This window comes from Bubalus bubalis, chromosome 9 (assembly GCF_019923935.1).
Source record: "Bubalus bubalis isolate 160015118507 breed Murrah chromosome 9, NDDB_SH_1, whole genome shotgun sequence".
NCBI lineage: Eukaryota > Metazoa > Chordata > Mammalia > Artiodactyla > Bovidae > Bubalus > Bubalus bubalis.
This window is the reverse complement of record NC_059165.1, coordinates 88,407,019-88,419,814: the sequence shown is the minus strand read 5'-3', so window position 1 is coordinate 88,419,814 and position 12,796 is coordinate 88,407,019. Positions and strand designations below refer to the sequence as shown.

At 37.7% G+C, this 12,796-nt stretch overlaps 1 protein-coding gene across 3 annotated transcripts in view; it reads left to right on the top strand.

Moving 5' to 3' along the window:
• The window catches only part of FNIP1 (folliculin interacting protein 1), a 127,496-nt gene that overhangs the window by 98,529 nt on the left and 16,171 nt on the right, over positions 1-12,796 (top strand). For all 3 annotated transcript variants that reach the window (XM_006072648.3, XM_006072647.3, XM_044947860.1), the window contains 3 exons: positions 6,964-7,110; positions 7,988-8,157; positions 11,226-12,636. In XM_006072648.3, coding sequence (XP_006072710.2) covers positions 6,964-7,110; positions 7,988-8,157; positions 11,226-12,636 — 1,728 coding nt within the window. The remainder of the gene's footprint in view (positions 1-6,963; positions 7,111-7,987; positions 8,158-11,225; positions 12,637-12,796) is intronic.

Genomic DNA, 12,796 nt, shown 5'->3' with positions numbered 1-12,796 from the left:
TTATAATAGCCAGGACATGGAAGCAACCTAGATGTCCATCAGCAGATGAATGGATAAGAAAGCTGTGGTACATATACACAATGGAATATTACGCAGCCATTAAAAAGAATGCATTTGAATCAGTTCTAATGAGGTGGATGAAACTGGAGCCTATTATACAGAGTGAAGTAAGCCAGAAAGAAAAACACCAATACAGTATACTAATGCATATATATGGAATTTAGAAAGATGTTAACAATAACCCTGTATGCGAGACAGCAAAAGAGACACAGAAGTGTAGAACAGTCTTTTGGACTCTGTGGGAGAGGGCGAAGGTGGGATGATTTTGGGAGAATGGCATTGAAACATGTATATTATCATATGTGAAATGGATTGCCAGTCCAGGTTCGATGCATGAGACAGGGTGCTCGGGCCTGGTGCACTGGGATGACCCAGAGGGATGGTATGGGGAGGGAGGTGGGAGGGGGGTTCAGGATGGGGAACACATGTACACCCGTGGTGGATTCATGTCAGTGTATGGCAAAACTACTACAATATTGTAAAGTAATTAGCCTCCAATTAAATAAATTTATATTAAAAAAATATTACCCACAAACACAGTGCTGAAATGCTAGCTAATGTTCATAAATGCAAGAGGGTTATGATGTGCTTTACAGAGAAAATATGTGTTAGATAAGCTTTTTCAAGGTATGCATCATAGTGCTGTTGGCTGGAATTCATTATTAATGAATTAACAGAATATTAAATAAAGTGTCTTTAAACAAAAACCCACATCAAACAAGATTATATACTGATAGACTGACAAAAGTGTTGTGACCAGTGGATCACAGGAACATGACCCTGTATTTTCCTCATGAACAGTGATTCATTGTTCACTAATTCAGTGTTTCTGTTGACTTCATAAATCATTGCTGTAAATAATGAGAAGCATTTTAAAGTATGTGTTTATTTGAAATGAGATGATTAATGAATTTTGGGTAGTTGAGAAGGAAGAGGAAGGAAATGATTCACATGTGTATGGAAGCTAAAGAATTGAGAACTATGTTTAGTTAGCATTGCTGCCTGGCAGAGATGAAGTCCTTGGATTTTTTTTTTTTTTTTCCCCAATTTTAATTGGAGTATAGTTGCTTTACAGTGTTGTGTTATTTTCTGCTGTACAGCAAAATGAATCAGCCATATGTATACATTGAAGTCCTTGGATTTTTACTTAGATTTTATGTATATCAATGAGAACTAAATCATGTCATAGTTCCCTTCTAAGTAAATAGAATTTTTCATTCTCTAGGGACAGATGAAGAAAAATAAACGGTCAGATGACTGAAAATACTTGCCTTTCTTACCATTCATCAGTAGGGAATAATCATTAAAGGGGCTAGAGAGCAAGTACTATTACTTCTAGGTTGTTAATGATAACACAGAATTTTGTGTAGTGAGAGCTGAATCGTAATTTTTTTGCCTTCTTTTCACTTGATATGATACACTTCAAGTCATGGTGCATATTTTTATATATCAAAACTCTAAAGGGAGTGTCCTCAGAGACTCGCTTTGCTAATGTTAACAATATGACTCTGGCATAGACTTGTGTTCAGTTCAGTTCAGTTCAGTCGCTCAGTCTTGTCTGACTCTTTGCGACCCCATGAATCGCAGCACGCGAGGCCTCCCTGTCCATCACCAACTCCCGGAGTTCACTCAGACTCACGTCCATCGAGTCAGTGATGCCATCCAGCCATCTCATCCTCTGTCGTCCCCTTCTCCTCCTGCCCCCAATCCCTCCCAGCATCAGAGTCTTTTCCAATGAGTCAACTCTTCGCATAAGGTGGCCAAAGTACTGGAGTTTCAGCTTTAGCATCATTCCTTCCAAAGAAATCCCAGGGCTGATCTCCTTCAGAATGGACTGGTTGGATCTCCTTGCAGTCCAGGGGACTCTCAAGAGTCTTCTCCAACACCACAGTTCAAAAGCATCAATTCTTCGGTGCTCAGCCTTCTTCACAGTCCAACTCTCACATCTATACATGACTACTGGAAAAACCATAGCCTTGACTAGACGGACCTTTGTTGGCAAAGTAATGTCTCTGCTTTTCAATATGTTATCTATAACATATTATCTGAACATGTAATCTGTAACATATTATCTGAACATATTATCTATAACATGTTTTCAATATGTTTCCTTCCAAGGAGTAAGCGTCTTTTAATTTCATGGCTGCAGTCACTATCTGCAGTGATTTTGGAGCCCCAAAAAACAAAGTCTGACACTGTTTCCACCATTTCCTCATCTATTTCCCATGAAGTGATGGGACCAGATGCCATGATTTTCGTTTTCTGAATGTTGAGTTTTAAGCCAACTTTTTCACTCTCCTGTTTCACCTTCATCAAGACGTGTGTTAGATTGGTACAAAAGCAATTGCTGTTTTGCATTGTTGAACTTTACTATTTGGCATTGGAGTACATTCTTAAATAAATGTGGTTATATATCATTTTAATGTACATTCCTTTATTTTTATTTTTTGCTAATGACTTTTTACTTGCTGTTTATTTTATATTTATTTTGGATTAGGGAAATGATGTTAGACAAAAAGCAATTTTGAGGGACTTTCTTATTTCAGTTCAAAATAAGTCCTAAAGCAGTGGCGAGAACACACAGCATCAACAACTCATTTCGCCCAGGAATTGCTAATGAACGTACAGTGCAATGATGGTTTAAGAAGTTTTGCAAAGGAGACAGTTGCCTTGAAGATGAGGAGCATAGTGGCCAACCATCAGAAGTTGACAATGACCAACTGATAGGATCATCAAAGCTCATCCTCTTAAAACTACATGAGAAGTTGCTGAAGAACTCAGCATCGATCGTACTATGGTCATTTGGCATTTGAGGCAAATTGGAAAGGTGAATAAAGCTTGATAAATCGGTCCCTCATGAGCTGACCGCAAATCAAAAAAATTATCAGTTTGAAGTGTTGTCTTCTCTAATTGTACACAACAACAACGAACCATCTCTTGATCAGATTGTGACGTGTGATGAAAAGTGGATTTTATGTGACAACCAGCTCAGTGGTTGGACTGAGAGGAAGCTCCAAGCACTTCTCAGAGTCCAGCTTACACCAGAAACAGGTCATGGTCACTGTTTGATGGTCTGCTGCTGATCCGATCCATTACAGCTTTATGAATCCAGGTGAACCCATTATATCTGAGAAGTATGCTCAGTAGATCAGTGAGATTCACTAAAAACCGCAGTGCCTGTAGCCGGCTTTGATCAACAGAATGGACTCAATTCTTCTCCATGACAACGCCCACACCCACATTGCACAACCAACACTTGAAAATTTAAATGAACTGTACTACGAAGTTTTGCTTCATCTGCCATTTCACCTGACCTCTCGCCAACTGACAACCACTTCTTCAAGCATCTTGACAACTTTTTGCAGAGAAAATGCTTCCACAACCAGCAGGAGGCAGAAAATGCTTTCCAAGTGTTCGTTGAATCCTGAAATGTGCAGTTTTACATTATAGGAATAAACAAACTTAGTTCTCATTGGCAAAAATGTGTTGATTGTAGTGGTTCCTCTTTTGATTAATAAAGTTGTGTTTGAGCCTGGTTATAATTTAAAGTTCACAGTCCAGAATCGCAGTTGTGTTTGCACCAACCTAATGGTAGACAACATATTAAAAAACAGAGACATTACTTAGTCAACAAAAGTCCATCTAGTCAAGGCTATGGTTTTTCCAGTGGTCATGTATGGATGTGAGAGTTGGACTGTAAAGAAAGCTGAGTGTCGAAGAATTGATGCTTTTGAACTGTGGTGTTGAAGACTCTTGAGAGTCCCTTGGACTACAAGGAGATCCAACCAGTCCATCCTAAAGGAAATCAGTCCTGACTGTACATTGGAAGGACTGATGTTGAAGCTGAAACTCCAATACTTTGACCGCCTGCTGTGAAGAGCTGACTCATTTGAAAAGACCCTGATGCTGGGAAAGAATGAGGGCAGGAGGAGAAGGGGATGACAGAGGATGAAATGGTTGGGTGACATCACGGACTCAATGAACATGGGTTTGGGTGGACTCCGGGAGTTGGTGATAGACAGGGAGGCCTGGCGCGCTGCTTTTCATGGGGTTGCAAAGAGTCAGACGCGACTGAGCGACTGAACTGAACTGAATGGTAGACACTATTATTCTGAAGAAACTTCTGAAAAATGAGTTGATCAGCTTGTTCATTCATTTAATCAAAAAGGACATTCACGTGGTTAAGAAACAAAAATTATATGAAAAGTAAATGAACCCTATTCTACCTCTCCTATTCCCATTCTTTTTCTGAATAACATCCTCTTTTAACTCTTTTAAGTATTTCTTTTGTTATTTACCTCCGTTTTATTAAACAGTGTACTTAATGCAGCTATTTCATGATTTATCAATTGTAGGGCATATTTATCTTCTGCCATGAATTCATACTTGATCTTTGTTCCTTTAGCCTTTCAGTATGGTTTTAGCACTGTCTTTCAGCTTTGGTAAATTAGTTTCTCTGATAATTTATTTTCCTCTATTTTCTCTCTTGAGTTTATTTTATTAGAAATTGACACTCCTGAATTGATCGTCTATATGTCTTTCCTTCATATTTTTCTTTTCTTTTTCTGAATATATTATTTCCTATTTCTTCTGGAGTCCTTTGTGTGTGTATTTCTTTGTGTCCCTCTCTTCTTGGAGGCTTTACTTATGTATTAGTATCAAAATGTTGGTTGCCCATTAAGAATTGAGAGCGAGGAACCAAAATAAAGGTTAGGAGAACAGATTGGAGAACCTTACTTTAGAGCAGTGTTGCTCAACTTTTTTCATTTTCACAGCCTGAAGGAGCATATTTAAACATTTTTTCCCCCATAATTGCTGCCTCTGCCATGAAATTTTAATACCACAAGATTTACTATCTATGTACTTACGTACTATGAAAGATTCAAATATCAAGGAGGGTTTGGGGATGTCATTTCCCCAGGCAGGTCAGTTGCTTCCTCTGCTTTCCTGTCATTAGTTATTCTGCAGGAAGATGGGGTAGAATATAGGGGTAACCAACCATTTATGGACCTTGAATTAGTCTGTCAGTTTATAGTCCTATATGACTCCTGACCTACTTTTGAAAACTTAGACTCTCCTTGCTTCACTGGGGCAAATTAGCTTCTCTTTGTACATGTCCCCCGTTATGAGTACCATTATGTATCATCCTTCTCTACCCTACTACTTCAGTGAACATTTCTTCTCTGTGTTTTGTCTTCTAGAATCTTATTAGATCTGTAATTTTAATTTTCACTAAAGTTTCAGTAAAATTCACTAAAGTTCTGTCTGTTGTAGCAATTCATTTGATTTTTAAATCATTTAGTAGTGTTCATTTGGGGCGTAATAACTAAAAGTGGATAAACATTTGTTTTCAATTTTTTATCCTATCTGGATATCCTTAATAGTCTTTTAAGAATAAGCATTATCACATATCCCTCATTTATATTCTACTCCTATTTTTCTCTATAAGATGCCTGTAGTTTTTTCTATTCATACATTTAAGTTCTCAGCAGTTATTTTGTGCCCTACCAATAATTCATTAATGTGACCTGTATTTGTCACTTTATGGTAATATATCCTATTCATATTAGGTTGAGATTCAGTAAAACTTGAACAAGGAACAGAATTCTTTTTCTTTTGTGAATTTTGAAAGTGAAAGTGAAGTCGTATTTGACTCTTTGCAACCGCATGGACTGTAGCCTACCAGGCTTCTCTGTCCATGGGATTCTCTAGGCAAAAATATTGGAGTGGGTTGCCATTTCCTTCTCCAGGGGATCTTCCCGACCCAGGAATCAAACCCAGGTCTCCCACATTGCAGGCAGACACTTTAACCTCTGAGCCACCAGGGAAGCCACCAGAATTCTAGTTATTTTAAATTATATTGAGGTAGGTATCAGAGCTTTGTGGAAATCTCAAGAGAACCTTCTAGAGCCTTACTAATAAGTTAATAACCATTAGCCACCTGTGGCTATTTAAATTAATTACAACAAAATAAAATTTAAAATCCAATTCCACAGTTACATTGACCATATTTTAGTTATTTTGTAATCACATATGACTGGCTAGTGGCTACCATGTTGGATAGCACAGATAATAGAACATACGCATTAGTGCTAAAAGTTCTGTTAGGACCGTTTGAGAGAGTAGAAAGTCAGATACCATTCTGTGGCTTCTGCGAGACTGATTAGTTTCTTAAGCCCCAACTTTGTGGGAGTTGCTTATCCTGGTGACTGTATAGTACTTTACCAAACAGATATTAATGTAAAAAAAAAAAAAAATTGCCGTCTTAAAGGTATTCTTTTTTTTTTTTATTTAATTGGAGGCTAATTACTTTACAATTTTGTATTGGTTCTGCCACAGATCAACATGAATACACCACGGGCATACACGTGTTCCCCATCCTGAACCCCCTTCCCACCTCCCTCCCCGTACGTACCATCCCTCCAGGTCATCCCAGTGGAAGAATCTCAGCACAGGCAACAAAATGATGCTGATAAACTATTGTTCTGAGTGGGTACTATTGGCAAGCTGTTACTCCATTTAAAATAATTTTCTATGTTGTTGATTATTTGTTATATATATGTAAGTATAGCTTATACCTTAGAAATGTACAACTGGAAAGGGTCTAGAAATTATCTGGTCCTTTCCTTTCATTTTACAGGTGAGGGTAACTGATACTTAAAGTAGGGCAGTAATTTATCCAAAGGCACACAGTCTTTGAGGACAGTTCGGGTTCTAGGACCAAAACATTTTGAGTTCATATTCCCCCTTTCCCTTGGTACTATGCTGAGGACAAAGAAGGAAAGACTTGATTCATTCATTACCTCTTTTCCAAAGCTTTTAATAACCTAGGTGGGAGCCAGCAACATTAAGAGTATGTAATTCTGGGAACTGAGTTTTATAATGTGTTTTCCTCTTTTTTAGAACAACAATTTGTAATCTTTATACAATGCCACGAATTGGAGAGCCTGTCTGGCTTACAATGATGTCGGGGACTCCAGAAAAGAACCAGCTTTGCCATCGGTTCATGAAGGAGTTCACTTTTCTAATGGAAAATGCTTCAAAAAATCAGTATGGCCCTCACTCCCTCCCGTCCTCCCTTTCTTACATCTATCCATCCATCTAGGCTATCTTAACTGTCTTAGCTGTTATTTATAATAACTGGATATCTAGATTGTGATCAAGTTCAGTTACAAAAATGAAAGAGTTAATCATTGCCTTTGGAAGTTTTCATATTATTAATGATCAAGACAGAATTATAAAAGGTAATTAATATAATTAAAAGATATAGAAGAAGGCCAAAGAACCTTATGTTGAGAAACAGTAAAAATGTATTTGTGTATTAAAACTCCTGACATTTTATGGAACTGTGTGAGGCTTCTCATTTTTCATAATTATATCTACATATGCAGTTTCATTCTATAGAAGATAACTTAAAAAATACATAGATAAGTGCCAGAATTCCAATAGTAATGTTTTCAGTATGGTACTTTATCATATTGCTTTCTTCTAATCATTCATCAAATTCTTAGACTCTAGATGAGTAATTTAAATGTTTATATTCTCTAAACAAAGTTTTGTTAATACTTTCCTTCATTTTCCTTTTCAGTAATTAGGAAATGTATAGACCTACTGGTTGATTCATAAACACTGAAAAGAATCCATAGTTTTTCAAATAAAATGGCATTTTTGTTTTTTAATTATGAGTCAAAATAGCTCCTTGTGAATGCTGTCTTTAAGGATTTTTCTTGTAACTAGTACAACAAAAAATTTATTAACTTTTGTTTTCATCTTGGTGATATACCTATCCTTTCCTCTATTCTTTCTTTCTTTTTTTTTTTTTTATGATGATTGGCCATATACCCTCTCTGCTTTATTCTGTCACTGCTTTTTGCTTGAGGTTTTATGAAAGCAGGTTAGAATCTGATAGGATGCATTTTGTTTTCAGATTCTTGCCAGCACTCATTACTGCAGTTTTGACCAATCATCTTGCCTGGGTTCCAACAGTCATGCCAAATGGACAACCACCTATAAAAATATTTTTAGAAAAACATTCCTCTCAGAGTGTGGACATGTTGGCAAAGACTCATCCATATAATCCACTTTGGGCACAACTGGGTATGTATTCTGAAAACCCTTACCTAATGCATTATACTTAGACTTTTGTGTAACTATCTGGAGTTGTTTTATAGCAAAAATAAATAGAGAAAAATTAAGTGCTCTCTTTTCCCTTTCCTTTCTAAAGCACTTCTTCCTTGTTGTTTCATGACTGCTAAATTGTCTTATCCCCATCTTATGTATAATATTCCTTATGGATAGAGACTTGCAACTGCAACAAAAGGAGCAGAATTTACTACTAACTTTGGGGTCTTCTGGATTTTTTGTATTTAGTACTTTGCCTAGAAAGAATGAATGAACAAAGTTACCTGTGATCTCTAGAATAAATCTGGTTAACTGAGAAGCAGTCATGGAGTTTTCCATTGGACCATGTTTGTTTCTTTTGTTGAGTAAATTTTGAAAATGTTGCCGTTAGTGTTGCACACCCCACTAAATAAATGGGTAACAGGAGAGAGGGTTTAACTGATGAGTTGACAGTCCTTAGGAAGGCAGTGTAGCCTGGAGCTTAAATTTAAGCATAGGCTGGGGAGTCAGGCATACCATGTTTGAATCACAGTTTCCCTGTTTATAAAGTAGGGATAATAAATAGTACAGGGAATTCCCTGATGTTTTGGTGGTTAGCATTCGGTGCTTTCACTGCCTCTGCCTGGGTTCAGTCCCTAGTTGGGGAACTGAGATCCCACAAGATTCATGGAGTGGCCAAAAATATATAAAATAAAAAATAAATAGTACATGCTTTATAATGTGAAAAGGAAATGAAATAATATGAGTGTAGTATTTAGGACAGTGGCCGATAAATATATGTAGTTGCTGTTATCCTTGCTGTTACTCTGTTGCTATTTGGTGATGGGAGAAGAACTAGTGAGAACATTTTGGTGACCTGGTAGAAACTTGAACTTCTCTTAGTTGTTAGGGTGCATGAGCTTGCCAGGCAGATTGTCATGTGGCTTATTAATCATATAACCAATCAACCTCCGTCTCTCACTCCCACTCTGTTTCCTCCCTCCTTCCCTTTCCTTTCTTCTACATAATTAAGGAATAATTGGCATACAACAAACACATGTATAAAGTATACAGTTTTGTAAGTTTTGATACATAATGTCAAAATATATATGAAACCATCACCAAAATCATTATGGTGAACATATTCATCATTACAAATTTTCCTCATACCCCTTGTAATCACTTCCTCCCTACTCTGCCTGTTCACTTTCCCTTATACTCAGGCAGCCATTCGTCTGCTTTCTACCAATCACTGTAGATTAGTTTGCATTTTCTAGAATTTTATATAGATGGAAGCAAACACTAAGTGTTTTTCTTCGGTCTGAATTCTTTGATTCAACATAATTATTTTGAGATTCACCTATATTATATGTATTACTAATTCATTCTTTTTAAATGCTAACTAGTATTTCATTGTATGAATATTTAATATATGTTTTTCCAAATCAAGTAATTCAGTAGTTTTTTTTTAAATTTGAACATTTCAAATCTGTATTCAGTTTCACAGTCGTTTATTGAATGCACAGTATATCTAAGGCTCTGTACAAAGAGCATTGGAGGATATAAAGATGACTGTCTTTAAGAAATGACAGTCTTATACTGTAGGTAAAATATATATGGACGATAGGAGCTATAAGAAGTTAAAAGTTTGGTGGGAGTTCAGTTACAGAAGCTAACTTTTGTCCCAGGGAAGATGCTTTGGGCTGACAGAGATACAGAGGGACGTGAAAGTACATAGCATGAGTAAAGGGGTCTAGGTGTTAAAGTGCTGAGGACATTCAGAGGTCCAGTTGAAGTAGTCTGCTTTAACTTGGACTTTGGATGAATAAAGATGAGAAAAGGTAATTATCAGAAGATAAACTTGGAAAAGTAAAGTGGAACCAGTTATGAAAGACTCACCATGCCAAAGCAGTTTAAATTTATTTGCTTGTTAGTCAAAACCTTGGGAGTAGTTTGAACAGTGGCATCGTGGTGCTAGAGCCAGTGTCTTAGCTAGAGGAGAAAATGTATCATGTTAATACAGTCTGTATATTATTTGAGACCTGTTTATGTTCGTTCCTTTAAAAAGTATGAGATTCTTGTAAAGTAAAAATAGAGGTTTTTCAAAAGTTGAATTAAATTCCACTCCCCCCTTTTTTGGAGAAGGCAATGGCACCCACTCCAGTACTCTTGCCTGGAAAATCCCATGGATGGAGGAGCTTGGTGGGCTACAGTCCATGGGGTCGCTAAGAGTCGAACACGACTGAGCAACTTCACTTTCACTTTTCACTTTCATGCACTGGAGAAGGAAATGGCAACCCACTCCAGTGTTCTTGCCTTGAGAATCCCAGGGATGGGGAAGCCTGGTGGGCTGCCATCTATGGGGTCGCACAGAGTCGGACACGACTGAAGTGACTTAGCAGCCCCCCTTTTTAAATGTAATAGCTGTTCATGTATAGTATCGATACAGAGGTGAAAATGAATCATAAAGCTGAACATGTTGCCCTTTTGAGTCTGTCGTGAGTATCCAGCTCTCTGGGGAATGGAATGGAAAGGAAAATGGACTTTTAAAAACATGGAAGTTAATGTGAGGTCCTGAGTAGGACAGCAACAGTTGAGGTTCAGGAATATAATTTCAATCAAGGAAAGTTAAGTATGTGATGTGACTACTTCAGCTTTGCTCATTTTCACTTCTACTGTCTTCCTCTCCTTGGTCCTCAGCAGATGTGCTTTTGCACATAAGTACTTTAGTCAGTACTTGTCCACCCAGATGCTGTACTCTGCGAGGGGACTGGCATGGAACATGTTCTTGGTAAATGTGACTTTCACAACTGACTGTTTGCTTGTGGTTTCAGCACCACAGCAGCTGCTTCAGGGGGAAGGTAGAAAGCCCCTCCATTCACCTTTCTCTTTGGTTAAGATCATTCATCTCATCCTACTCCTGAATAATCACTCACCTCTGAAGGAGCCAAAAGTAAAACCTGACCTACGCCTCATATAATAAGAGTAGGTTTCTGTTAATTGAAAATAGGCTGCTTAGCTGTATAAGTAGGGGATATGTCCATTAACTGATTTTTCTATTTCAGGAGACTTATATGGCGCTATTGGCTCTCCTGTACGGTTAGCAAGGACCGTGGTAGTTGGCAAACGACAAGACATGGTTCAGAGGCTGCTTTATTTTCTTACTTATTTCATAAGATGCTCTGAACTTCAAGAAACCCATCTTTTAGAAAATGGAGAAGATGAAGCCATTGTTATGCCAGGCACAGTAATTACTACCACTTTGGAGAAAGGGGAAATAGAAGAATCTGAGTATGTGCTGATCACAATGCATAGAAACAAAAGCAGTTTGCTCTTTAAAGAGTCGGAAGAGACAAGGACTCCTAATTGTAACTGTAAATATTGCAGTCGTCCACTCCTCGGGCAAAATACGGAGAATGTTTCACGACAAGAGAGAGAAGATATTCAGAACAGCTCTAAGGAGCTTCTTGGAATTTCAAATGAGTGCCAGATGATTTCTCTGGACTGCCAAGAAGAAAATGCTCCCGATGTTAAACAGTACAGAGATAAGTCAAGAACTTGCCTTGATACCAAGTTAGAAACAGTTGTTTGCACAGGATCTGCTCCAGTAGACAGATGTGCATTGTCAAAGTCAGGCTTAGACCCAGCAGAGGAAACGTGGCAGAATGAGGAGTTGCTAGATTCAGGTACTCACACAGGTAAAGTGTTGAGATCTGCAGGAATGGTTGTGGAAAAAAAACCTCCAGATAAGCTTGTGACAGCTGCATTTTCTTGTGAGGCAACCCAGACAAAGGTTACTTTCTTGATTGGGGATTCTATGTCACCTGACTCAGATACTGAACTCCGGAGTCAGGCAGTAGTGGATCAGATTACCAGGCATCACACCAAATCACCGAAAGAAGAAAGAGGGGCTGTTGATCAGCATCAAGAAGCTAAACAAACAACTAAATCTGAAGAGTCTGCTATACCGAACATAGTATCTGGAGAACCCTGTGAACTCCCTTGCTGGAATCATTCAGACCTAGAAAGCATGAGTTTATTTGATGAATATTTTAATGATGATTCAATTGAAACCAGGACTATTGATGATATTCCACTTAAAACAAGTACAGACAGTAAACAACACTGCTGTATGTTAGAGTTTTCAAAAAGGTTGTGTACAAAAAATAGCAAACCAAACAATGAATTTTGCAAATGTGTAGCAACAGTTCACCAAGATTCATGTAAAACCTGTTTTCCTCAACAAGACCAAAGAGATACACTCTCCATTCTTGTCCCCCATGGGGATAAAGAGAGTTCAGAGAAAAAAATTGCTGTGGGAGCTGAATGGGACATTCCAAGAAATGAAAGTTCAGATAGTGCCCTTGGGGACAGTGAAAGTGAAGATACAGGTCAAGATGTAGCCAGACAAGGAAACAGTTATTATGGAGGAGAGCAGGAGGATTGGGCAGAAGAAGATGAGATACCTTTTCCTGGGTGAGTATGCAGTTTTAACCTTTCATAGAACTTTTAAAAATATGTACCATTCTTTTGTTTAACTGGTCTCTGAAAGTTGGTTGTAGCTAATATAAAAGAAGAGATCATTGTTCTAGACAAATTTTCTTTGATTATGATGTGCTCTTACAAGAAGAATTAA